This window comes from Diadema setosum, chromosome 1 (assembly GCF_964275005.1).
Source record: "Diadema setosum chromosome 1, eeDiaSeto1, whole genome shotgun sequence".
Lineage (NCBI taxonomy): Eukaryota > Metazoa > Echinodermata > Echinoidea > Diadematoida > Diadematidae > Diadema > Diadema setosum.
The window spans coordinates 5396711-5424525 of record NC_092685.1 but is presented as its reverse complement, the minus strand read 5'-3'; the positions used below and the strand labels follow the sequence as shown (position 1 = coordinate 5424525).

Here is a 27815-nt window from a genome sequence, read left to right as displayed (position 1 = left end):
GATAAATCATCGATAAAACCATTGCTTCAATATAATGTATCAGGCTTCACAACTAGAACTCCCACCCTCCCTCTAAGAAACAAAATAAATGTAACGCTCCACATGTCGCAGTCACAGCTCTCAAGGCTCCACGCTCAACCTTCCTATACAAGCAAGCAAACAAACAAACAAAAAGCAAGTGTAGAGCTCCACATCACACTAGTCGCACTGCTTGTAAAGGCTCCACGAACGATGGGTTTGCATTCATGGTAAGTTAATTTACATATTCACTGGTAAATCATCGGCAATAATATGGCCTCATGCATATGCATCAGGCTCCACAGCTTGAACTCCCATCCTTCCTCTAAAAAACGAAATAAATGTAACGCTCCACACGTCATAGTCACAGCACTCAAAGCTCCACACTTACCTTCCTAAAACAAACAAACAAATAAACAAAACAAAAAGCAAATGTAGCGCTCGACGTCACAGCCCTAAAGGCTCCACACTTATCATCCTAAAACAAGCAAACAAACAAAACAAAAAGCGATTGTAGCGCTCCACATATTATAGTCACAGCCCTGAAGTCTCCACACTCACTTTCCTTTAAAAAAAAAAAGTCAACAACAACAACAAAAGTAGCGCTCCACATCTCGTGGTCGTATCGCTTGCCTAGGCTCCACGCAACCAACATTCACGTTCATGGTACGCTGATTTACATATTCGCGAATAAATCACCGACGAGACTTTTAACCTCATGCATATTCTTTAGGCTCCACACAACGCTCACCTTTCCTCAAAAACAAAATGTCACATCGCTTGCCATACGCAAGGCTCCACGCTTTAATAGATTCACATTCGTGGCAAGCTGATTTACATAGTCGAAAATTAATCATCGCGACGTCATCGACCTCCTACATAATCACACACAAATAAGAAAAATTCTGACAGCTCCACAACACCGTCAAGCTTTCATAATTATCACGACATCATCGACCTCGTACATAATTATTCACAAAGACAGGCCCTGACAGCTCCACAACACCGTCAACCATTCATAATCTTGTCTAAAGGATGCCCTCATTTCCCCCCTTATTAACGCTATCTAATCCTATTAGCAAATAATGACATCATACATATTCATGTATATGATGCCATTTTATGCATATTCAATTATGACGTCAAGGTGGAGCTCCACCGGCTCCACCGGCTCCACCGGCTCCACCGTGGGTCGTACGGGTACATAGATATACTACTCTTTCTCTACAAGTAGAAAAACAAACGAACAAAACTTGTCAATGTCTTTAATAGCAGAATGATTTATCGTGCATGGACAAAATGCAAGCAAATAAAAACAATCGAGCATGCAAATGGGCTGCTCACGTCTTGAAGAAACAGATATTCCATTAAAAAAAAATCTCATAGTCAAGTTTTATGATATCTATTTTAACGTCCATTGAAAACACTGTAGATTAGATAATATTTCACAATAGTATCACAATATGTCATTCTAATGACATCGTTGACATCAACATGAACACCATGAGTCTTAGGAATGTAATCTCGTGATTGCTTGCTTTTAGCTTTGCCTTTAACAAATTGTTGGTAAATACCAGTGGTTTATAGGACAACGATATTTCTTTAGGTGATTTACAAGATGTTATTTTTAGTTGCCTACTTTTCCCCACAAAAGGACGGACAAAAGGAAGACTTATTCCAAGTATCAACGTTGTACCTAGTCTCATGACCAAACTGCATGTGAGTTTTTCCACGTTGAGTTCCGGGTGAAACAGTGCTTTTCTATTTCTCCACCACAAAGGCAAGTGTAGATTGACCTTCAAGTACTGTGTGTTCGATTTATTTTGTTTGATGGTTTGTTTATTATTTGACATCACGGCGTAACATTGCATTCTGTACTGACGAAGTAATTACGATTAACCTTCAAAGGATGCAGTGTTTATGAGCATATCAATATTCAAATCAGTTTCAGTTTTCGATGCAATGGCATTATTTCCAGTAAACAATATACATAGTACAAATAACAATGCAATCAATTTGAACATGCTGGGATACATTTCTTAAAGTAGAGAATTTGAAAGTAGAGAAGATCTTTCATTAGAAAGAGTATGGTCAGTCTTATTGATATGACTTCATGTGTTTTTGAAACGTGGTTTTATGGAGACGTCGGAAGAAGTAAGACGCAAGATATTGGCAACTAAGTCACACGAGTGCGACATTGGTGTGACGTGTTCAAAAGCTGCAGGACTGATTACGACTAAAGCTATACGGCATATTATACAACGTAGATGTCCAAAATAAGACACCTGCTCTCTTTCACGTTAGAATTGTATTTATCAAGAGTATATCATAACTTCAATTTAAGGTTGATTTACATAAGAATATGGCAAGATGCAGTTGAGTTGTGCTTTCCTTTAATTTTCTTAACAGATCGAGGAAAAAAATGCCAATCATGATTGTTACAATGACGCGGTGCATTGGGCAGTACACACTGTGGTATAGGGAAATAATTCTACTTCTACCTTGGATGATGTTTCACAAAATAACCTTTCTGATTGAGCAGAATGAAATTATTGAGAAGATAGTTTGTTTCCGAAGATAATGTGAATGACGTTCACTCTGCTAAAACGTATAAGAGTCTTGTAATAATACGAATATTATACGATCATACCAGACTTATTATTGACTGTTGGACTCTGGCTTTAAAACAGACAATGCACGTGTAGTATGAAAGCAATGATTACACAGATGTTTATTACAAACTGACTTGTTAAATTTGTCCTGTAGGGACGTCACTGAGCACCTTGTGATGTCTGTGCTTAACAATGATTGTGTGTTTTGTCAGTTCGGCCCCAGCTAAATCCCTCAAAACAGGAATGAAGTAAATAGTTCAAAAGGAAACTCGTCTTGATTTATAGGAATAATACTTTTCAAGTTTTAAACCAAGCAATTTATATTGCTTCCAAAAACGACAAGTTCCTTCAATATTCTCTTCTCAAAATCCCCGAAACAAATCTTCAAGTTATCTCACGCCATGTTGATTTATGCAGAGGGAATTAAGGGGATGGGGGCAATCATCTAAAGTATTTACTCAAGATTTACAATGATTGACTGTTTGCATTTGTCAGTGCTGAAACGTGTTCTGTGTTCTGTGAATGCAGATCGCCGGTCTATATATAGGTGCTAACATTATGATGTAACGTTATGTACAGTACTTCGTTCATGGAGAAGGCTTGTAAATGTATCCACACATTCAAGTTGATATTCATCAGTTTTGCGGAATCGCTGCTCCCAGTTTGGCAAAGTACTCATCGCAAGGCAGCTGACAGCTAATAAGGGAGGTTTGTTACTTTGCTGATCCACTTCGATCACACTGCGTCGTGTTTGGTCCTGTTGCATAGACATTTTTTTCCCCTGCAGTATAGACCATCCCAGCCGGAGTTTACGGTTTACAAGACAGACGGTTAATATAGCTATGAAGCATAATATAGTTTCACGCAATCCCTGTAGCTTTTGACAGAGAACACGATTATTATATTCGCACCTAAGTTGGACGATATTCAAGACATTATTACTTCCGTCATTTACAGTTTTATAAAACGTCATGCATATTTCAGCATTTCGGCATGTGTAATCAGTATGGCTGGAAGGGTGAATGGGGTGCATGGATATAATGTAGGTGTATTTCGTTGTATAGGAGCATTACATGTTGTTACCTGTATGCCTAATGACATTGATATATTTTACTAATAATATTTATCATGACGTGTGAGTGTGTGCGTAGATATGCGTTAGGATTATGTTCAACAACATCAGATCATGGCGCTGTCTTAGTCAATCTTTTGATCGACAATTGAAATGTGTATAAGTATATACTGTTTATCATTTTGTATGCCTATCGATTTAATTTTGCCATTTCTTTTCTCAGTTTATGCATGAGATGGCTGACGTCAAGGAAGGTCCATCAACGTCCTACAGACACAACTACCAAGGAATCGTGTATCCAAACATATGTCTAGATTCTAGCATCGAGGGCACAAAATCATTGGAAGTTCGTCCTGACGATGTATTCATTATCACTTTCCCAAAATCAGGTAAGGACGGTATTTTTTTTTTCATTGTATCATGTGTACAGTTAAATTACCAGTTGATTATTTTTCTGAGGATAAAAACAGGATGTAATGGGTTTTGTTGTTCGGTATCAAAATAAACTGCCGTGATGTACTTTAGCCCTGCAATTTGGCAACACGGATATCTGATGGGAACCAAACAGTATTTGAGTAGGCAATATAGCTCTGACGTTTCCGCTGCAGAAGTGGTTATCATGTCGCTCAGCTATATACTACTATAGGTTTACCTTTCACGCTGTAAATAAACTAACAACATGTAAAAAAACAAAAAGACAAACAATGGTTGCCAGATTGTTGGTTTTTTTTTTAAAGATTGTTAGCTCCATACATGTATAAGCCTAAAATGCACTCGTACGATACAAGACCCATGCACGTGATTATTATCATTATTTATCTTTTTTTTTGCACAGTCAGGGATTAAGTTTTTATTAAAAAAAATCTTGTTAAGAATGTTTGTTTAGAGAAACAAACATTTCCTGCAGAGATATATAAATTTAGATTTCTTCGTATCAATTAATTTCATTCCAACTATTTCAACACGGTGGTTAAGACAACTTGGTCAGCTCGTAGTTGTTATTCTGCAATCATTGCATACAATATTACAGTACTCATGAACACAGCACAATAACTCAAAGTTCAAGATAGAAAAGAAAATGATATAGAGAAAGGATGTAGAAAACACGGACAATAAAGACAAAATACTGGTAAATCGTGGTATCTATATGTCATGATCCACGCGTACATAGCGCTCATCGGCAATGACGAAATAAACGGCAGTGAATGGAGTGATGGTAGAACAATAAAGGTAATAATGGCATGTGTCACACTAGATGAGTTGCGAGAAATGTAATTAAAAAACATAAAGTACAGTTGTAAATAAAACACAAATGAATTCTTTAATTTTTGCGTGAGTTTTCCTATTACTGACCTTTCCTAATCTTATATCAAATTAGAAAGAAAAAGGTGGGTCTTAAAATTTCAGACCAGAGGTTCCAATTGCATAATGAAGAGATGAAAAATTCCCTTCAATATTGTATAGATTAAAGAGACTCTTATCCAGACCCTCTCGGGCTAGTCAACGGAATTACTATGGGCACTTATCTACGGCGTTTGGAGCATTGGCACAACTGAGAATTCCCCATCTTCAGAAAAAGCGATGACTGCATGGTCCATTTCCTTATTTTTAAATACGATGATTCGACAACGTACAACCATTCCCATTCATGTATCGATGGTTTTCAGGAACCCACTGGATGTCGGAGATTGTCGGTCTCATACTCAGTGACGGCTACTCGGAGAAGGTCGACCGTTCGCTGCTATCTTCGGCCATTGAAATGATTGACATGGACGAGAAGCTGCCGAAAACCAGAGAAGAGGAGCAGCAAAATCCTCCCAAGTTGACGCCGTTCATTGACATCATTCGTAAAGCGCCCTCACGGAGAATCATCCTAAGTCATCTCAGACGGGATCGCTTTCCTCCGGATATGCTGAAGAAAGCCAAGGTTTTTAGTCATTTATTGCCCTTTCACGAGAAAAATTGAAACTCAGCAGAACAAAGTCATTGAGGCTGGAGATGTCCATTTTGTTGGATGTTTTGTTACATGAGTTTGTTTGTTTGTTTGTTTTCTGATTTCTTTTCAATTGGCCCAATGCTATAGTAAAAGCTTTATATGCCAGGAGCTTCGTAACATCAGAACCATTCGATTTTCCACTTATTACGAGGCTTCTTATTTTCAAATGCAAAATGGATGTTCAATAATCATCTGTTTCTGTTTTCTTTGAGTTTCACTTACCAGTATTTCCATGCTATCGAGAGATCTCTCTCTTCTGATTTTATTCATTTCAGTCCAGCGTATGAACGCGGTTTCTTTTCTTCTTCTTCTTCTGTTTTACATTTTGTTCACTATTTCAAATCATAATTGAAAGAGGAAAAAATATTCATCTCCTTGAACAAAACTAAGATTAAACCATTTGAATTTGCTACATCGGTATCAAAATTTAAGATCGCTGTCGTCGCTTGTACAACCACTGATTGGTAATGGATATCAAATTGTTTCTTTTATGTTGTCATATCCTAGGTCATTTATGTTGCCAGAAACCCAAAAGACGTAACATCCTCCTGGTTCAACATGGTGACACTCACCAATAAATCACTTCCGATAAGTTGGGAAGAAAATTTCCGCGTATTCCTTGAAGGAGGTAGGTGCATTTTCCTGGTGTATAAGGCGTTTGGATTATAATGGTTATCATGGTTTTAGGGCAGCGAAAACACTCTTCTCTACAAAACGCGGATGTTATGCTAGGTTTTTGACGAAAATGATTGAAATAAGACAATTAATGTACAAGGATCTGTCAAAGTTTGTGAGTAATGGCATTTTGGAACGTTTATTTTAGATTAAATCCCCTTTGTGCGTGCAACTGCAGGGCATGCGTAATTTACAAGTGATTGTAATTTTTCGATCATACATCTTGTAACGTCTTGACACCTGGAATCCCCCCCCCCCCCATCCCTAACTATCATTTATATTTTTTACGTATAATTCTATGTTATAATTGGTGAAGAGACAATAAAAGAGAATTTCATAAAGGATTTGTCTAGACAGACGGTATTATAGCAACAATTTCCACCAATTTGCATTGTCATTTCTTGTTTCATCATAATTACACGGGTACTATATACCCATGTTGAATGAATTTCAAACTGCCGCTGTGGCATAGTGGATAAGACTCCGGACTCCCGATCGGAGGACCCGAGTTCGAATCCCGCCCAGTGCTTACGTCCTTGGACTAGATTTTTTTTACCCACTGTGTCCCTCTCGACCCAGGTGTATAAATGGGTACCTGGTAACGATAGGGTAATATTAATAGCAGGGCCCTCTGGTAGAGCAGTGGCAACACTGAAGAGGCTACCCTGGGTGAATAAAACAGTATTATTTTGTAATTCGCAATACATGTATTAATATTCACGTAACTTCGCGATATCCTTCGTTCACATTTTCCCCATTCTTGTGACAGGAATGGCGTGGGGTCCCTGGCCGGAACACGTTAAAGAATTCTGGGAGATTCGTGGCGAACAAAATCTACTGTTTCTGTTCTACGAGGACATATTATCGGTAAGAGCCCCCATAAAGACCTACTGCACGAATTACTACATGTAATAGAAAGTGTTGAAGATCATATTTGAGTCAAGACTTTTGCTTTCTTTTTGAATTCCCCGTCACATTTTACACTGTAGGCCCTACACATTTCTGTTTTTTAAGATTATCAATAAAGTGAATTTACTAATTCAGTTAAAATAATGAATCATACAGTTGATGTTTCAATAATCTCGTAAACAGTGTATTGAGGCTATGTACATTGTATTTGGTGTCCCCACGGAATTTGCTCTGGACTTTGAGAAATGTAGGGCCTATATCGTTTAAAAGTGAAATGGTCAAAACGTGTCCTCGTCGTGACTGCTCAGTCCCTTCATTCGGCAATGATTAGATTGCTTCTTTGCTTATATTTCTTCTCTCATTTTCTCATGTCAACATCCAAACAAACAGGATCCCATTAAGCACATCAAACACATCGCGAGCTACCTCGGGCGCCCTCTGTCGGAAGAGTCTTTGCAACGCGTGGTCGAGAATAGCTCCATCCGGGCTATGAAGAAAACGTACCAGCGGGAATCTGAGAAAAATGGTGGACGAATGGCAACGCACCAGCAGTTTCTTTCCAAAGGTTTGCTTCAATTACTTATGTAACCATACAGTAGACACAATGCGGGTATAAAAACATAGTCTAGATTTAGACCATGTTTTCTTTCGTTTACCCCATTCGGGAAATCGTCTTGTGGTTTGAATTAAGAAATTTTGTGGCCTAAATCTTGGTATAAACCACCTTTGGGAAATAAGGCAAATGCGATTGTAGCAATTTTCAGAGCTGTTAGTTTTCACTCTATCATTTGAGCAGTTGAGTCAAAATAATCTGCATGCATATCAATTCTCCATTATGAATTGACTTTCCCAACAGGAATCGCTGGGGGATGGAAAGAACGCTTTACTGTGGCTCAGAATGAAACATTTGACAGGTGGTATCAACAGCAGATGGCAGGAACAGATATACCTGTCAAGTTTGAATAAATATTTTTGCACATTCTATATGTGTTACTGTATGTTCGAAGCCACCAAAATTGATGTGAGACAGATTTGCCCATAAAAGAAAGTGAGTGAATATCTTTCGTGTATTTCATTAACAGTAAAAATATTCTAAAAATGAGTACAAAGTAGAGTAATACATGTACGTACATGTATTTGAAAAACAATACATTGAATAAACATACACCATAAATATATGTTTTCATGTATGTATATTGACACCCCCCCCCACACACACACATATATATATATATATATATATATATATATATATATATATATACATATACACATGCATGATGCTTGTATATACATTGTACATAAGGTATATATGTAAAAACATGTACAATGTACAAATATATATGGATAGAGCATGTGTGTTTGTACACAATGAATGTCTTAGATTGACTATACATGTATATAGGTCTTGAATAGAAGGTACATGTATCTATATAATTCATTTCACCTTTAAATTGATAGTACATGAGTTTAATTTCATCAATTTCATGAAGTCACTTTATTCCAGATTTTTGTGTCATACATTTGGACTAAACCAGAGCTAAAATTTCATATTCTGGATTGGGGATAACACAAAAACTTTATCAGGTCAGCGCCTAGCAAGTATGCAGTGTCGAGAACTCTTCAAACTGTACATGGTCTGGCAAAGGATCATGTTCAATGAATTACAAGTGAAGTTAGGACACTAAACTGCTAAAATCATGAATTCACACTTACTCTGAGCAGAAGTTCAAGACAAAATGCATATGTGACCACAACATACATGTGACAATTTAAAGAGTGTTGGCAGCCAAATAATAATAATACATGTAATAACAATATCAATCTATAAGCTGTGAGACATACAGTAAGTACATATATTCTTTTACACTGCAAAAGTTTCTGATATGCTTGACAATGATGCAGTTTTAATTGAAAAAAAAAAGTCTCATGTCTTGATTTAAAGACTGCTACAGCTGAGGATTTTTTTTTTTTTTTTGACTTCTAATAGTAAGTCATTCCATAGTTTAGGAGTGCGCAGGCAAATGCTTGTGTGTATACAATGTACATGTACAGTGTATCTCCCTATTAAATCATGACTGCAAGAAACCTTGAAGTTTGCCATTTGTACTAAATTGGAATGTCATGTTCATAATGGCAAGCAAGCGTGTACTGTATATGCCATATATTTTGCGAGTCTACATTTTTGCGAATCGGGAATTCCCAACGATTTTGTGAGTGGTTAAATTCGCGATCATGGAGTCCTGTACTGAACGGACAAATGTACACGCGTATGTCATATTCACATCGGGATCAGAGTCAAAATTTTCGCGTGTCTTTAATTTCGCGAAAAGCACCTGACTCGCGAAATATGCGGCGTATAGAGTATTCATATATGGACAAGCTCTAAAGGATGCTCTTTCCTCGCAAGTCATCATTTTGTGTGTACCAGTAGACTACTGTAACTTTCTGTCAAATTGCTGACAAGATAAAAATACAGAACTTGGCCAGGCATGTGTTTGCACACAACAAATACAGGTCAGTGGTGGACCCAGGCAGGGGCACACCTGGCATGCACTCCCTCTTTAATTTTTATCAAAACAAAAGAAATAAAAGAAAAAAATGGGGCAATTTTGTCAAGGCTGCGCCCTTTTACGGAATTCCAGGATCCGGCTTCACTCTCAACTAGACTACATTTCAGACATTAATGCCAGATGTCCATTTGATCACTGGGAATCAAAAAGACACAGAAAAAAGGAGAAACTAAAGGTGAGCAAAAGAGGACTAACAGTGGGGGCATTGAGTATTTCTCTGTATGACCAAGGAGGTAGCCTACTACCTCCTTGGTATGACTATAAACTGGTTTTCCTTTACAGTTGTAAGTAAAAAGAAAAATGTCTTTCCATTGGTTACGCTCTGATATCTCTCTCTCCTATGAAACACAAAGCAGAAGAAAAATATCACATCTCGTTTTGGGATTGCATACATTTACTATATGTCTGATGTCTGAAGATCAAAGTTGCAGCATGCCTATTTCAATGTCTAGTTACAGCCAAGGTACAGACGAAGTCTCACATTCGAAATAGATATTGTACTTCTCATGAAGGAACTCCCTGGTAATTAAAATGTCTTTGGCTTGACAGCACTCATTAACATGTGACTGATTTAGATAAATAGCAAGAAAAGCATCTACTCACCTGCCTTGCAAAAATACATTCTGCTGCCACTTTTGAGAGAAGGGACAGAGGATAATAATACTGACAAGACTTAAATGCAAGGAGACTGTCTGTATAAACTTTGATGCAGTTTAGCACAAAATCATACTAGCACCCACAGCAATAGAACATTCTACCTCACTGTCTTCATTTCATCACAGGAATTAACAAAGTAGACTTGCACTAAGAAGGTTTGTGGTGTAACTCCTTTATCTTTCTAAAATATACACCTATCAATTTCTTGCAGTGCGTTTAAAGGTCCAGTTTACCTTTGGGAGCAGTGATTTAAAAAATGTTCAAGATATCATATTTGATGCATATGTGTAGGTCTGTTGTAACAGAAAACATCCTACCATATAAAATTTTCACAATAAAGCCTAAAATATAAGAAGATATCAGCATTTTTCTCAATAAACCATAACTCTAGACGGTTTTGTCTGGAAGCATTCTTATTATAACTATTGTTCACATTTTGTGTATTTAACAATACTTAACATCGATTATACGGATTCAAATTTTTACAGTGGTTGTTTCTATCCCTAACTCACATTTTACAACAATTTTAAAGCACTTACGCTGGGTTTTTGTTTCATCTGCAAATGGTAAATTATGCCTTTAAAGCGCAAAGGTTATATCACTGTAACACAAAAGTTCTTCTGTATGTTGATGTGATATTTTATGACCAAGTTTTCAATGGATAAAAATCAGTCTGCAGTTGAATTGGTCATGAGCAACATGTTTGTAGCTGTGATCGAGTAGTAAAGGAACATGAATGAGCCAAGCTGAAAGGTGACTGCTGGATTGCTATAACATATTCCTCAGCAGTATTCCCATCACTGCTGCATCCATGTTACCACATGCTATGTGTACAATGAGGCGAATGTCAGAAAGCCAGTGTGCCCTGGCATTTCTCTCTGTGGGACAGCACACTTCCTGGTATAATTTGACTCCTTGCCAGCATCCTCCACTTGACCTTTGCCCTTTCTCCTGACCTCCTTTGACCCTTCACTCGTATCATCACTGCCATTGTCCACCTTGGCAGCCTTCGTACCATTATCCTCTGTCCTTGCTCGTTTCTCAGCGGGTTCCCCAGAGCCTGTATGGCTTCTTTTAGAATCACCCTCCAAATTCCTCGGCTCTCCAATATTTGGGAGGGGCAGGTTTATTGTCTTAACATCATAGTTACGGATCAGGCACTCCACAGTCTTGATGTCGGTGAACCCAAGGGCATCCAATTCCACACAGGCTCTCTGAACTTGTTCAATGCAAGGAGAAAATGAGCATATCCTCCCACCTGAAAATATAATATTGAAGCAAAATAAATATTATCTGAAATTATGTGAAATATCTTTAAGATCTTTTCAAATTTCATGAGCAGTAACCCTTGACCAAGTCATCTTATATCATCAGAAATCCAGAAACACTAAACCCTTTTGCAATTTGACATCTGGTGTAACATGTACTGTGTGTTATTATACATTTTGCCAATTTATAATACAGTGTATTTCTCAAATTGGGTCTTGTAAAAAAATTTTGGGTGGGTTGAATTTGCCAGAGATAGCAACAGTGACTGAATGAGACATTTTATTAGCATTATCTCTTTTCAGAAAAAAAAAAAAAAAAATAAGTGATATCCCACTGTGAACATGATACAACACATTTGTGTTACCCACAATATTTTTGTGAGTTGATATTTTGCGAATATCAGTCAACTCACAAACTCACAATAATAAAAACACTGTACGCATACTTAGTACATACTACATGTTCAGAATACCTCAGAACTTGCACATATGAGTTGCTACCATGGCTGGCGGAGCCGTGGGGGCCGTAGGGGTTCGGGCCCCCACACTTTTTGTGCATCATACAAAGGAATACATAAGGAGTCATCACTTTAGGGCCCCACACTTTTTTTAACCCGGAAGTACGTAAGTGGCACTAAATAGAAATAGATAGAGATCTTGAAGTGTGAGCGCGGTAAGGTAATGTTTTTCCACTTAAGACCTTTTCAGCTGAAGAAACCCAGAAGTGGAAGGGGAGAGATGAGCTGAGGGCCCTTTTTTTTTTTTTTTTTTTTTTTTTTGCTTGTCAGCTGAAGAAACACGGAAGTGGAAGGGGAGAGATGAGTTGAGGACCTTTTTTTTTTTTTTTTTTTTGCTTGTTAGCTCATGAAACCCGGAAGTGGCCCCCCACACTTTTGAAAACGCTCCACCGGCCCTGGCTACATATCTATCAACCTTGATGATTTTCTGTTCCTCTGATGCTACAAGAGGAGACACATACTCCATGCAACCTGAATAGCCCTCCTACATTACTTTACAAAGAGGTATTCACCACGTGTCTTCAGAACTTTCTTGGCATGTGGTATGACGTTCCATGGTGAGGGAAGATCCAGAAAGATGGCATCAGCCTTGTAGTCCACATCTAGTAGGAAACCGTCCTGTGAAAGGAAGTCAGAACAAGTGGTGAGCACATGAATGCATGACAACCACACTACCCTTCTTAATTTTTCCAGTACCCCTAGCATGGAGATTAAGATTTCCAAGAATACCCATTTGAATGATAATCTTAAATCTAACAATTTATCAAGTACAGGGAATTTTTCTCATAGTAATCTTTATACATTCAAATTCAACTTCCACACCAAGTACTGCTGCATTAAATGATCATAACTTAACGACATCTAAATGAAAATCACATATTGCTCAGAATCAAACGAATAGTATCAAGTACTTATATAGTACAATAAAAAAAGGCCATATATATGAAATACAGTCTTAAAATTGACAAGTGGGATAAAAAGACACAGAAACAACTCACAAACATAAATAAACATAAATACACTGATGCCAACAACAAGCAGTTATCTTAAACATGAAATGTTTCACTGTGAAAATTGTAATTATTTCTTCGTTCAGATAAAATGCACTGACAAACAATGACATTGCTTGTTACAATGCCACTGATGTATGCGTCTCCATAAAATTGAACATCTCAAACTTTCCATGCAAATTGCTAAATTTGGCTAAGCAACTTCAATGTGTTGAAGTTTCAACCATTCGATGAACTTTCTACAATATACAGTACAACTCTAATAATTCTTACTGTACTGACGTCACGGTGAGTCACAGTCACAATGTCCGCGAGGTTGTGCTCCACAAATTCTTCTGAGGCTTTCTCAGCACGCTGCTCATGGAACTCAAATGTGTAAAGGTGACCCGAGGGTGCTATGGTCCTTGCGATGGAATGTGACACAGAACCACTGCCAGTTCCTGTTGGCAGCAACAGAGGGTGGCAGAGACAGAAAGATAATTGCAAGAAGAGAAGAGGAAATGAAAAAGTATTAGAGAAGAGAACTCAAATTTATTGAAACATGAAAACATGACACAGAATAAAAATCTTGGTGAGAAGATGAAAATAAGAGAAAGCATTTTGTATGAAAGCAAGATAAATTGAAGTAAGGCAAGGTTGACTGATCAAAAGAAAATGAAAAGAGGAGAAATCACTGTCAGGGACTTCTTGAAGAGAGCAAAATTATGCTCTTTGCAAATTATCTTATGAAAAGAGATGAATCATTGCAATTATGACTTCTGTGGGATTGCTAAACAAACAAAAATATGTTTACTTTAAAAACTGCTGGTCTTACAAGTAGAATCTTCATCTAGATTTTGTAAGATAGATCACACGCCATCATATAATGCCCAATGGCCATGATGGCATCTGCACAAGTGATAAACTTGTTTCGTTTTCTGTGTGCAGAAAAAAGGGGAAAGATGTCTATCAATATCAAACCAAGATATTAAACCACCCCTTTCCTTATATACTGCACTGATTACAGGAATACAGTGATTGCATTGCTAACAAGGGCATTATTGGGCAATTGTGCACTTTATTCATCTACTCATAACAGTATTAACACATCTATCCGTAGCGCTGATTCCTGTGAATCAAACGCAACTACCCCTGCCTCGCCCTCCGGGCCGTGGCCGTGGCGTGGCCTCCCAGCTTTCTTAAGGCAAACTCAAAAATACATATACGGGACTAGTAGAAGAATCTTACCAGCTTCCACAACGATGCTTCCCGGCTTTAATTCCAGTTCGAAGGTAAGTAAGCTAATATCTGGAAAATAAAGCACCTGCGTTCGATGTGGAAGATTGACTGTCCACAGTTCTGGTGTTGGGTGGAGCACGTAGACCCAGCCTTTACCACCTAACGTGGATACTTTGGATCCATATCGCTTGCCGATGAGCTCGGAATGCCTCAGAGCTCCATAGCGAGTTTGGGTGGTGTTTCCGAGCACCATTTTCAGTGGCATCATGGACTCGTGGCCAAGGAAGACAATGACGGTGTCTCCATCTTCAATGACGTCTTTATACCCCAGAAAACTCATCTTCCTTTGCTATGCGTGAGTCCACGAACAATTTCTTCGAGTGCAGTGCTGTCGAGTCGCAGATAAAAGGGGTTCTACATCTCAGAAGCGTAGATCCTAAACGTGTGTAAAAGTGCACAGCATAAACTGTGTGCATATGATCTGCGGCATACTAGTACACAAAACACGTACACGTGCATACAAGACGTGTTTTGAAACTATGGATAGCCATCTGTGATCTACATTTCTTTGGAGAGAAGCTTGAGCAGTTATGGAAAGCCATCTAAGACGTCAGTTCTGCTGAAATTAACGATGTATGTGAATACTACCGTACCTAAGAAACTAACTGAAGATCAATTGAAAACAAATGAAAAACGCACGTAAGGACCTATCATTACTGAGGATTAAAAAAAAATAAATGCGAGATATAAATGATCAGGTTAGTCATGTAAAGGGGAATAATATATAATTATTAGGCCTACCAAAATTTCCACGAAGATTGAGAGAATGCAGCAACTCCAGGCATATATTCCGATATGTATCAGGGACTGAAGTGTTTATATAGGATAGGGTGAGCTGGGGATCAAGATTCAACCACACCCCCTCCCCGTCCCTCCCCACCCACCCATCCAGCTTCTAGAGAACGAGAAGTCAAGGGTTTGATTGTCATTTTCCACCCCTGTTTTTTTTTTCCTTTGTTTTCTACGAGACAAGAAAAAAAAGGGGGGTTGTAGCCCACCACCCCCCCCCCCCCCCCGTTCCATGTCCCCTATATTTACTAGTAATTTACTAGGAAAACACATCAGTAAAGTTTAAGGAAAATAAAACTATCCGTTCAAAAGTTATGAAATTTTAAAATTTTAGTGCCCGCCGTTGTTGGATGAGAAGACTACAGCATTTTTAACGAAATACATACATAAATGGTACTAGGTGTTACGAATAACATTTCCCATTTTTATCCTTAATAGTTCAAAAACTATATTAGATAACATTGTCTTTGATGTGAGTAATAGCTAGTGGGTAATGTTACAATTTAGTTGAAGGTGATTTGAATATGAAAGCATGAATCAGTTTCGTTGAATCCGTGAGTAATTTCTTTGTGGCAGCATGATATTATCAACCTGCTGATTTGAATATTCATATAGCGTCTGGTCAAGAAGTGTTTTGCAAAAACTTGAAATTTCAGAATGTCATAACTTTCTTATTTCTTATCCTATTGTTGATATTTTGATCATTAATTGCACAGTTCTGCTGCCATAGAATTGTTTTTCTTTCTCTCTGATGAAACTGCCTGAGCGACCTCAAAAATCTTACATAGTGTTATAATATTTCTATTTCTTCTACACGTGTACTACGTCATTCAAAAAGGGACTCCGTCATATTTTTTTTTTAATCTTGGTTTCCTGACCAATTAACGAAGGTTATCTTTTGTGAAAATTTTTTCTTTTGAATAAGTGACTTTTTATTGTACTTCTGTTCCCTCCCTGTAAGGTGTGTGTGTGTGTGTGTTTGTCTGCTTGTTTGGCCTTGTCCCTTGTTTGTGATATATGATGCCTAATCATGCTACTATTTTAGATACATTAAGCAGTACTGATTTTCATGGTCTTTCAGAATATTTATTACCTTCTCATACAGATAATACAGAGTGTGAAAATGGGCCTGTGTCTTCGTATTTTACTCCAGATGAATATAATTAGTTTGATAGTCAATTCAAGGACAATAGTTTTTCTGCTCATGAATTTTCTTGTGTACATATAAATTGTAGAAGTATAAATAGTAATTTTGATAATATGAATATGTTTTTGGATGGTATTGAAAGGAAATTCACTGTTATTGGTGTAACTGAAACATACACGTCATAATAAAATGTATGATATAGATTGTTATAATTTCATTGTAAATGGAAGAGCTGAAGGTAGGAGAGGTGGTGGAGTAGGCATTTATATAAAAGATGGTGTTCATTTTGAAAGAAGATGTGAATTTGATGTAAGTACAAATGTTATAGAATCTATTTTTATTGAAATAGTACATTCAATGAAAAATGTCATATTGGGAGTGATATATCGGCCCCCTGCCTATTCTGCAATGTGCAATCTTTTCTTGATGAATTTGTGCCAATTTTAGACGCTGTAAATAGAGAGAATAAGATTTTATATTTAGTTGGTGATTATAACATAAATTTATGGAATGCTTAGTCTTGCCACAATGTGAATGATCTTTTAGATGTATTAATGACATACTCATTGTCCCCTTTGATTTACGGTCCCACTCGCATAACAGAAACTACACAAACTCTTACAGATAATGTTTTCACAAACGATATTAATGATATTTACTCTGGAATATTTTTAAACTGATATAAGTGATCATATCCCAATATTTTATAACAAAATATCATGTTATAGATAAAGACAAAGGGAAGTCATATTTTAATGTGAGGGAGTATAATGAAAGAAATGTGTTGAAATTTGTACATGATGTTAGTGTTGCTGATTGGACGATGACAAGTCAGGATGCAAATACTGCTTATGAATTATTTTTAAGAAAGTTTCTGGGTATTTTTTCTTCATGTTTCCTTAAGAAGAAAATTGTATATAATAGTGCTCATAGGAATAAACCATGGTTTACAAAGGAATTAAAAAAGATGTGCAAAAAGAAACATGTATTGTATAGGAAATATTTACAAAACAGAACCCAGTATAGACTGAGTGTATATGAAACATACCGTAACATTGTTAAGCTGGTCTTCCATGGGGTCCAGTTGGATGTGAGGTGGGACCACTTCACCAGGTTAGACACCCTGCTCTTTGCGATGAATGAATGAAGCGGGATCTTTTACGTGCATGAGTTATTACTCTCTCATACACGGGACCTCCATTTTATGTCCTATCCGTGGGACAGAGTGTTTTGCCTATTGCTAGAGGGGACGGTATGTTTACACACAACATTGCTCAGTCCAGACTCGGGTTCGAACCCGGGCCGCGTGATCGTGAGGCAGACGCGCTACCGACTGAGCCAACTCACCGCCCTTAAAGATTGTTAAGACTAAGGAATTATTATATGAACAAATATACTTCTGCTAATGGAAACATGAAAAGAATATGGAATGTTACCAATGAATTATTGCACAAAAAGGATTGTAATTGTACTTATCCTACCAAGATAATGTGGAATGACTACCCAGTGCAATCCACTGATGATATTTGCAATGTTTTTAATAATTACTTCACTGATATCGGTTTTACTCTTTCATCACAATTTGAAGCATTCGAATGATTTTAAAAAATATCTAATAATGAATGATCACACTGCTTTTTTTTTTCTCCCATTGTTCCAAAAGAACTCATTGAGATTGTAACTTGTTTTAAAAATGGTAAAAGTTCTGGGTTTGATGAAATACAGGCTGATATGATAAAAAAAAAGTAATTCATGTAATTTGTTATCCCTTAAGTGAAATATTCAACTTGTCTATATCTACTGGTGTTGTTCCAGACAAATTAAAAATTGCCAGGTTAGTGACTTTTTATAAGAAAGGGAAGAAAGATGATGTTTCCAATTATCATCCCATTTCAATATTGCCTGTTTTCTCCAAAGTTTTAGAAAAATGTGTGTACAACAGATTGTCTAATTTTTTAAACGAATGTAATATAATATCGCCATATCAATATGGGTTTAGAAGTGAGCATTCCACGTCCCATGCTTTATTGGAATTCATACATCGTCGCATGCCCGGCAGAAGGACCCTAGCCAATATTCCCGGCAGTAGGGCCTTTACACTAAATTGCCTATAACTTGATAACCATTGTCTGTTTTCACATGAAATCAAAGTAACGTGATGGTTTAGGCCCTTTTATCAGTCTGTCAAGTGCAAATATCAAATAAGGCAATATTTCTCAAAATAGAGCAAGTTTATAGTTAAGGCCCTTCTGCCGGGAACATCGGCTAGGGCCCTTCTGCCGGGCATGCGACGACATAAGGTTGTTGATGTTTTTGACAGAAAAGAAACAATGGCTGGCTTATTTATTGATTTAAGTCAGGCCTTTGATACGATGGACCATACGATATTGATACAAAAGTTATATAATCATGGAATCTGCGGTGTATTATTACAATGGTTTACAAGTTATCTGATCGACAGAAAGCAGTAAAGCAGTATGTTCAATTAAATGATATTCAATCTGAACAGAAAACCATTATTATTCATATTGTAAATGATATGTGCAATATTTCAGACAAGCTTGAATTTGTTCAGTTTGCTGATGACACAAGTGTGTTCCTGTCCGACTGTAATTCTGATATTTTACAATATACATTTAATCATGAGATAAGTAAACTTATGGAATGGTTGCAAGTAAATAAATTGGCATTGAATTTGAATAAAACAAATTATATGGTGTACTCAAATAAGCTCATAAATAAAGATGAAATTGTGATTCATATTAATGAAAATAAAATATTACGTGCCTCTCATGTAAAATTTCTTGGGGTTGAAATTGATGACTGTTTGTCATGGAAGGAACACACTGGTGTCATCTGCAACAAAATATCACAAAGTATCGGGATCTTAAACAGACTACGGTCATACTCTAGATCTTTGTTGTTACTATTATATAACACACTTATTTTACCACATTTGAATTATTGTATTTTAGCATGGGGGAAATCTAGTGAGTATGATATGCAGAGACTGTTTAAATTGCAAAAGCGAGCTATTAGAATAGTCTCGCATTCACTGTATAGGGCGCCTTCTTTGCCAATATTTTCTACTTTGTCGATTTTAACTGTGTATCGATTTTATTACAGAGTGCAGTATATATGTTCTTATGTTATAATGGTATTTTACCTGTATCATTACTTGATTATTTTAAACTTAACAAAGATAATCATAATTATGGCACAAGAAATTGTAGAAATTTTTACTTGCCTCAGATTCGATCATCCTCCTACAAAAAGTAAATATTTTTTCAAGGCCCTCAAATCTGGAATTCCATCCACTCTGATGTGAAATGTAAGAAAACAGTACAAAGTTTTAAGAAAGCTTTCAAGCGTATTTTAATTGAAAGGTATTCTGGAAGTTACCAATATAATTTTCTGAATTTATAAGAGATTACCAAGATGGGGTGTGTTTGTGAAAATGGCATCTTGTGTGTATTGTTAATGTGCTGGTGTATGTTTTTGTCTGTGTATGCATGTGTGTGTATGTATGAGTGTGAGTGTGTGCCAACGTTTTCCTCTGTATTTACGCTGTATTTACTTTTCCGGGGTTAGTTTTAAATAAGGCCTATTGCCTTCTCACTAACCCCTTCACTTGATATATTTGGTTGTTTGTTTGCTTTGTTTGTTTGTTTGTCACATTGTCATGTTATACCATTGTCACATTTTATGTATGCATGTTTTATTAAGTGAAAATAAATGAAATGAAATGAAATGAAATGAAACTGATAAAATTTTGGAGTGGATTTCTTCTTTAAGTGATGTGAAATAGTATGTAGGGTACCACAGAGCAGAGTGAGTGTTCCGAAGCGTTTGCGGGTAATTAATAATATCCATACATTTTCTCTCTACTTCTCATCGTGACCTTACCGTACAATGCACATCCAGCTTCTAAAACCACGTTTTTTCTGTATTTGGTCTCCGTCATTTCAGTCACATACTCTTTCTTTCTTTCTCTTTATATCTCTCTTTCTATCAATATCTATCTATCTATATGTCTGTCTGTTTATTTATCTAGTGTAGCTAGCTAGCTTCATCGAAATGGTCGCAATTAACAAATTTATGTGAGATCGTTCGGTTTTTGTTCGTCATTAAGTTCGTAAGGAGGATTGGTGTGCGCCACGGGGTGTGCGCACGGGTGCACGTCACGAGACCGACACCCACAAGTCATAGAGCTCACGAGTCATACAGTCCATGAGTTCGACACTAAGCTAACAAGGCCATCGAGATCGACACATTAAGCATTAAGCCCCGTATTGTGTCTGTCAAACTCATGGGCTTTATTTGCCTAGTGTCAAACTCGTGTTCTGTATGACTCGTGAGCTGTAGGACTCATGGACCTCTATGATTGTCAATGTCGAACTCGTGGGCTGTTTATGACTCGTGGGTGTCGGTCCTGTGGGATGAACCCGTGCGCACTCCGTCCACAAACAAGGTCATGATTAACACCAACATTTTAATCACCTCTAAGAAGGTCCACTGTAATCAAACAAGATTTTACTCGTATTCCACCATTTTGCCATATTGCATGCTGTTTTTGTTATTAGACTTTACCATGTCTGAATACATCTCATTTATATACTTCCGAATAATCTTTAACCACAAGTTTCCCTTCCACATACTTTGCCAATTCATTGATCATCCGCTATTTCATTACCTTTTCCGTATAATGTGATGTGATTTGTAGACAAGGTGAGATAATTGCTGTGAAATTTTATTTGAATTAAAACAAAGCAGTTACCCATCAACGTATACACCTTTTGCATAACGCCATTATGTGTCTTCATTCCTTTTAAGCACTCGCATAATCAATTTAGAAATAGAATTAAATCATTAGTTTCATTCTAATAGTATGCCTTTGAATGCAAATAAAGCCAATTTTGTTAATTTTTAGAAAAAAAAATACCACAACTCAAATATCACATATCAAATATTACTTTTTAGGTACAATAATAATTTTTTCTCAGCTAAAATTGAACGACGTATTATATCTTGCATATAAAGGTCCCTATAACGTATGATTAAGGACCATCAGTTATGTACGTATTCTCGAAGTTAAAAAAAAACAAACAAAAAACATTTGTGAACGAACCCTGGGCATTCTATACAATTCTATCACTCTGTTATTGTATTCAAATATCGCGTGGGAAATTACTAAAGGTAATGTATTACTAAAGTAAACCGGTTGTTATTATTTCAGAAACGTGTCATTTCCATATTACTAATGCTATATATATATATTGTTATTCTTCTCATAATTATAATGCGGAGCCCTTATTTTATCTCTTAAACACATAAGGTATTCACATTCTTCAAACAGGCATATAAATTCATGTACAAGTAAGATACACAAATAATGGCGGCCCTCTGCATAATTGCTTCTTAACTACAATTGTTATTGTAATCCCTGCTGCATAGACATGCATACTGTATATTATCATTAATTTCCTTTTATATCGTTGTTTATGCAAGTCAAACGACTCTGTGTTAAATTCACTTTGTATTATTTCCTACATGTTCATGATTATGTAACTTATGTATATTGATTTGCAGAAAATAAAGTATCTACCAAACAAATATCCTCACATAACAAGTTCGACAGATCATCACATTGTGAACCTCAAAACTGTTTTAACCTAAATCAATATAGACCATACTGTACTGATAAGACGTCTGGAACATATCCGCTGCTCAACTAAAGCAGGATGTTCCATGCCCTATTTTCCTTTAAAGCACATCTAAGAAAGTATTTGTTATCGAACTATGTTCCCAGCTAACACTAGTTTTAGTCCTCGAATCTTTTTTATGTTTAATTTCTTTCCTTTCAGGTTTAGGTCAATCGTGAATCATAATTAAAATGATCCTCACTTTATTTTTATAATGGTTATAAAAGTTCAACTGTTTGTATATTCGCCCGCACATGCACATATTTATATTACCATCACCCACATTTCAGAATGATTCACTGTCTTGCACTGTCATATGCACACACACGGACCATTCCAGATTGCTCTGCCAACACGGCAGTATACGGATGACGCCAGAAGTTTTTGATCTCCCAAAACAGCCGTGTTGGCATTTTGGACGTCCAAGGATGCCCAAGGCGTTTACACGGATCTCTCCCCGGATCACCATGGATCAGATCCAGCGTGATCCAGCATATATGATTATGTGACTTGGGCTTTAGGTAATTTATTATTATGAATGGTTAAGTAATGTAAATATGCTAGGGCCTCATCTTTGCCAAGCTCTTACTTATGATGACGTCCCCTGTATTGATCTCTGCCTTGTTCACGTACGATTACAGGATGCTTTCGCAATGTTGCTATTTTCATGTTTTTTTTAGGACAATGTTGATACGAAATTGACCATTCCTATATTGATTTTTATGTTTTATTTTTTGTTTGGCATACTTTGTATCAATTTGTATTGATTTGTCACGTACTGTTCACATGGAGGAGAAAATAAGAAATAAAACCAAACCAAGCCAGTCATTTCGGACACCAAAACCTGAAAAGTGTTCAAAAAAGGACGAGTACAGAATGAAAGGACAGTAAAGATTGGAAAGCAGATTTAGATAACGATATCGCATTGACATTGACGTTGTGTGGATACGCTGTCTTGAAGAAGGCTTAGATGCTAGCAGGCCTCAAAGTCCACGTTCTTAGACTGATATCAATGTAAGGAAATATGTTAAAGCTATAAGTAGATGTCCAGAAGAAATGACAAAACCAGAGTCCGTAGTGAAGTCAGGGGCGTCGGTTGTAACGTCCGTAACACCAGGGGCGGAAGTACTAGAACTAACTTCAAAGTCAAAGACTCCAAGGACGGCATAGTGATCGGCAAGATCGCGGGTCGATATCTCCACACGGCAGCCGTCGGAAAATGGGTAGGTGGGAAAGGGTGAGAGGGACAGCATGCAGACATCGAAAGGTTGGGAAGACATGGGGCGTACAACCTCCAGAGTGGCGGAGACTGGCTGAAGATGGGACGTGCTGTAAAGGACGTAATCTATCCACGACTGACCCGTAGAGTTAAGTAGAGTGTTCTCCACCCCGTCGTAGGTGTAGATTCTTTCTCCAACGATATCGGGGACCTCACAGTGGAGGGCGCTGATGACGTCATGTCCGTGCTGGGTGCCATTCCTCGCGTTGAGATCTCCAGCGTAAATTACAGGTTCACCTGCAGGGATGTTTTGTCTCAGCATCAACTCGTACATCTGAGTTGCCTGCGCAACGCGAACCTCGTCGGCATTTGCTCGCTGCGTAGCTTGTAGATGGGTGCCGAGAACGTGGTACGTCTTTCTCTCTCCTCCTACAGACTTCTCGATCTGGACGTACACGGCTCCTTTCCCCGAAATATCGTCTGCCGTTAAGCGAACCGATTCATTATACACGAAGCTGTCTTCCCTTAGAATGGGCCAACGGGAGGCGATGAAGACCCCTCCATTCTCGAGCTTCCGAGGCGGCTGAGGAGGACTCCCGACAGTCTCAGTGTAGTGGATGAAGCCATATTGATCGAGGATGTCTCGTATGGTGAGTTCGCTCTCCTCGATGCTCTCGTTGTACTTGGAGAAACAACCACCCATGAACACCTCGTTGAACACGATGACGTCGACGTCAGGATGCAACCGGAAGAGTTCCCGGGGAATCCGGCAGGTGCGCTCCCGTTGTCCGGTCTGGTAGTATAGATACCTCAGTTCCCACACGTTGTAAGCTATGACCTTCAAAGTCGTAGCTGCGGTTGGATCACTGAGTGGCAGTGGTTCGGGCGAGGCGCAGAGGACGTCATTCTCAATGGGACAAGATCCAGTGGCGTTCTCACAGACGAAGTCCAGACCGAAATGTCCACAGTGCGTCCAGTTCCCTTGGCAATCCAGCTCATCACCTTGAAGATCAACATAAAGTCTTATCTTTTAAAAGGTTAGATATAACTCTAAATAAAATGTACAAAATTTCCTGAGGTCACCATCGTTCAAACAGCACAGATTCTGTGAATAATATGTAACCTTAAATGGGGACTGGCCCGGTAAAAAGATATGTTTAAGTTGATTTGTGGAGGTAAAAATCTTTATATCCCATGTAGATTTCAGTGAATAGATGTACTGCTTTCAAGATTTGATTTAGATATTAGATTCTGTCAACGGATGTGTCATGCCCATGTCGATTAACGTTTATCATCACAAATATAACGGGCGTCAAGATTGTTTAGGCAAAGATATCAGTTTTGCGAGGTTTATCAATGTTCACTTTCATCTAATCACTCGTGTTGGATTTACGCCACGTGTAGAGTGCCTTAAAGTATACGAGGTTCAGAATATCACTTGGCCTTTGACAACACTCACTTTAAATGCGTGGCTACTATATTATCCTGTATGGGCGTGGTTTATCATAAAGAACACAACTTGGATCGCCCAGCTATGTACTTACCTAACCAAACAGTCGGAGTGTTGTCATCTACGTCACAGGAACCTGGAAGAGAAAGAAGTAAATAGTGTGTACTCTTCGGCTTGATTACATTTCCCAAATTATTCACGTGATATTCGGTTAAATCGAGTACCCCTCCTTGACAAAACACTAGTTGTACAAGTCTCGATTTGAAGTTTGTGTTGCTATTCGTCTGCCCCGGTTTGACCCTTCAAGGTGTGTCGCCATGGAACCCATTCATGTTGGGTGTGGTGTGATGTCTTAAACGGTTAACCCCGCTCGACTTTAGACCTTTTTATGTTATCAATACGTTATAATTATCTTGTATTTCAAAAAACAAAACATAACATGACGGGAGATAGAGGTTTACTCACTTCTCCACACTGGCGTAGCCAGGGGGGGGGGGGGCGATGGGGGCGGTCGCCCCCCCCCCCCTAAGATTTGGACCGGGGATTTGGGAGGCGAAAAAAAAATGCGTGTATACTGTATTCATGCACATGAAGCGGGTCTCCTTTGCAACCTTTCATCAAATAAGATATTTTTTTTGAATATTTCACTCAAAGTGTGCACCAGATCGTTGAATTTCAATTCAAAATATGCAAAATCTCTCGTGCTTGGGAGGGGGTATCCCCCTCCCAAACCCTCCCCCTCTGTGCCTCTTTCCCTAGCTTAGTACACTTTTTAGATTTACAACAACAAAAAATATGAATAATTCTGAGTGCACAAGACTAACTATCACTTATATTCCGAAAACTCAAGGTTCCCTCATGTATAAGGGGAATTTCCCCTTTTAATCGACCCTTTCCTCCTTCAGTCCCCCCCCCCCCCCCATCAGTTTTGTTTTTTGTTTTTTTGGTGATTTCCCAAATGTTGATTCCATCAAATATGCGTATACGAGATATCTCAATTTCAGGCAAAAGCTCCATCGGAAGGGAAGGGTGGAGATAACACTCGCCCACGCCTTCTCCCTGCTCGCCCCCCCCCCCCCCTTCCGCCATGCATAGAAGTAGACTGTGGCTATACCCAGATCGCTTTATTTCAATTCTAAAAACGCAAAAGCTCCGCGAGCGGGAGGGGGAATCCCCCTTCCCCTAAGCTCTACCTCACTAGACTTTACATACACACAGGTCTGAAAACGCAAAACCACCTTCGTGTGGGAGGGGATATGCCCCTATCTACACTCTCGTGTGCATGCTTTTTCTGTTTGATTGCTGAACTGCAGACAGCGTTCATGATATTCAGTGTAAGAATACAAGAAGGTTATTTAAATGATATACAATTTTATAGGCAAATTGTTCAATAATAATCTACACTAAAATATACTGCAACCTTAAACAAGTGGGACTGTTTCAACTCGTTAAAACAAGCAAAAACATGTATCAAATTGCACCATTTGCAACATCAAAATGCAAAAAGTTCTCACCGTGGGAGGGGGACACCCCCCTCCCACACCCTCCCCTCCCCCTTCGCTCGCTCCGCTCGCTCGGGTTCAGTCGCGTTCATGATATTCAGTGAAAAGAATTCACACAAGAAGTGTATTTAAATTGTACCATTTTATAGGCAAATTGTTCAATAATAATCTACATCAAAATATACTGCTGCCTTAAACAAGTGGGACTGTTTCTCGTCGATAAAACGCGCAAAAACATGCATCAAATTGCACCATTTACAACATCAAAATGCAAAAAGTTCTTACCGTGGGAGGGGGACACCCCCCTCCCACACCCTCCCCTCCCCCCTCTCTCGCTCCGCTCGCTCGGGTTCAGTCGCGTTCATGATATTTAGTGAAAAGAATTAACACAAGAAGTGTATTTCAATTGTACCATTTTATAGGCAAATAATTATTGTTCAATAATAATCTACATCAAAATATACTGCTACCTTAAACAAGTGGGACTGTTTCTCGTCGATAAAACGCGCAAAAACATGCATCAAATTGCACCATTTACAACATCAAAATGCAACAAGTTCTTACCGTGGGAGGGGAACACCCCCTCCCACACCCTCCCCTCCCCCCTCGCTCGCTCCGCTCGCTCGGGTTCAGTCGCGTTCATGATATTCAGTGAAAAGAATTAATATTGAGAAGTGTGTTTTTTATAGGCAAATTGTTCAATAATAATCTACACTAAAATATACTGCTACCTTAAACAAGTGGGACTGTTTCACGTCGATAAAACGAGCAAAAATATGCATCAAATTGCACCATTTGCAACATCAAAATGCAAAAAGTTCTTACCGTCGGAGGGGGGACACCCCCCTCCCACACCCTCCCCTCCCCCCTCGCTCGCTCCGCTCGCTCGGGTTCAGTCGCGTTCATGATATTCAGTGAAAAGAATTAATACAAGAAGTGTATTTTAAATTATACCATTTTATAGGCAAAATTGTTCAATAATAATCTACACTAAAATATACTGCTACCTTAAACAAGTGGGACTGTTTCACGTCGATAAAACGCGCAAAAACATGCATCAAATTGCACCATTTACAACATCAAAATGCAAAAAGGTCTTACCGTCGGAGGGGGGACACCCCCCTCCCACACCCTCCCCCCTCGCTCGCTCCCTCGCAGACTAACCGCCCCCCCCCCCCCCAAGATCAAATCCTGGCTACGCCGTTGCTTCTCCATGCTGAACTTGTCTGTAAAGGTAGTATACGGATGAGTAATTCAAATTCATTTTCATTTCTCGACAAACTAAAACACAAACAAACTATTACATACATTTCATTTTGTAACAGAGAGAGTAATGTAAACAAGACGTTGTGAATTAAAACAATATTGAACTTTTTAACAGTCATGACACATTGTAATGAATAAGCCTACTGAAATATTC

The 27815-nt window shown here is 38.2% G+C and overlaps 3 protein-coding genes across 3 annotated transcripts; 1 reads left to right on the top strand and 2 right to left on the bottom strand.

Annotated features, from left to right (window-relative positions):
- The first annotated feature begins 1154 nt into the window (after window positions 1-1154).
- On the top strand, window positions 1155-8248 carry LOC140232947 (sulfotransferase 1B1-like). Its single transcript, XM_072313059.1, has 7 exons — window positions 1155-1205; window positions 3926-4091; window positions 5370-5629; window positions 6206-6326; window positions 7143-7240; window positions 7673-7847; window positions 8139-8248. Exons 1-7 carry the CDS (start codon window positions 1155-1157, stop codon window positions 8246-8248), a joined length of 981 nt encoding a protein of 326 aa, XP_072169160.1.
- A 517-nt stretch (window positions 8249-8765) lies between these two features.
- Window positions 8766-14953, bottom strand: LOC140246933 (tRNA (adenine(58)-N(1))-methyltransferase catalytic subunit TRMT61A-like). The gene is made up of 4 exons (XM_072326253.1): window positions 14536-14953; window positions 13582-13748; window positions 12811-12916; window positions 8766-11770 (listed from the first exon to the last, which is right to left on the bottom strand). The coding sequence occupies exons 1-4, from the start codon at window positions 14864-14866 to the stop codon at window positions 11337-11339; spliced, it is 1038 nt and encodes a 345-aa protein (XP_072182354.1). The 5' UTR covers window positions 14867-14953; the 3' UTR covers window positions 8766-11336.
- An 8269-nt stretch (window positions 14954-23222) lies between these two features.
- Window positions 23223-27610, bottom strand: LOC140232935 (sphingomyelinase C-like). Its single transcript, XM_072313048.1, has 3 exons — window positions 27595-27610; window positions 24988-25029; window positions 23223-24445 (listed from the first exon to the last, which is right to left on the bottom strand). Exons 1-3 carry the CDS (start codon window positions 27608-27610, stop codon window positions 23223-23225), a joined length of 1281 nt encoding a protein of 426 aa, XP_072169149.1.
- Between the last annotated feature and the right edge of the window lie 205 nt (window positions 27611-27815).

What these genes read in the sequence shown, in the direction of transcription:
- LOC140232947 (XM_072313059.1), top strand. Translation starts at nt 1,155, where the DNA reads ATGACGTCAAGGTGGAGCTCCACCGGCTCCACCGGCTCCACCGGCTCC. An exon ending in ATATGCTGAAGAAAGCCAAG is followed by an intron (nt 5,630 to 6,205) that starts GTTTTTAGTCAT and finishes GTCATATCCTAG; the next exon opens with GTCATTTATGTTGCCAGAAA. An exon ending in TCTACGAGGACATATTATCG is followed by an intron (nt 7,241 to 7,672) that starts GTAAGAGCCCCC and finishes CCAAACAAACAG; the next exon opens with GATCCCATTAAGCACATCAA.
- LOC140246933 (XM_072326253.1), bottom strand. Translation starts at nt 14,866, where the DNA reads ATGAGTTTTCTGGGGTATAAAGACGTCATTGAAGATGGAGACACCGTC. An exon ending in AAGCATCGTTGTGGAAGCTG is followed by an intron (nt 13,749 to 14,535) that starts GTAAGATTCTTC and finishes TGCTGCCAACAG; the next exon opens with GAACTGGCAGTGGTTCTGTG. An exon ending in CTCACCGTGACGTCAGTACA is followed by an intron (nt 12,917 to 13,581) that starts GTAAGAATTATT and finishes TTCCTTTCACAG; the next exon opens with GACGGTTTCCTACTAGATGT.
- LOC140232935 (XM_072313048.1), bottom strand. An exon ending in CACTCCGACTGTTTGGTTAG is followed by an intron (nt 24,446 to 24,987) that starts GTAAGTACATAG and finishes TTGATCTTCAAG; the next exon opens with GTGATGAGCTGGATTGCCAA.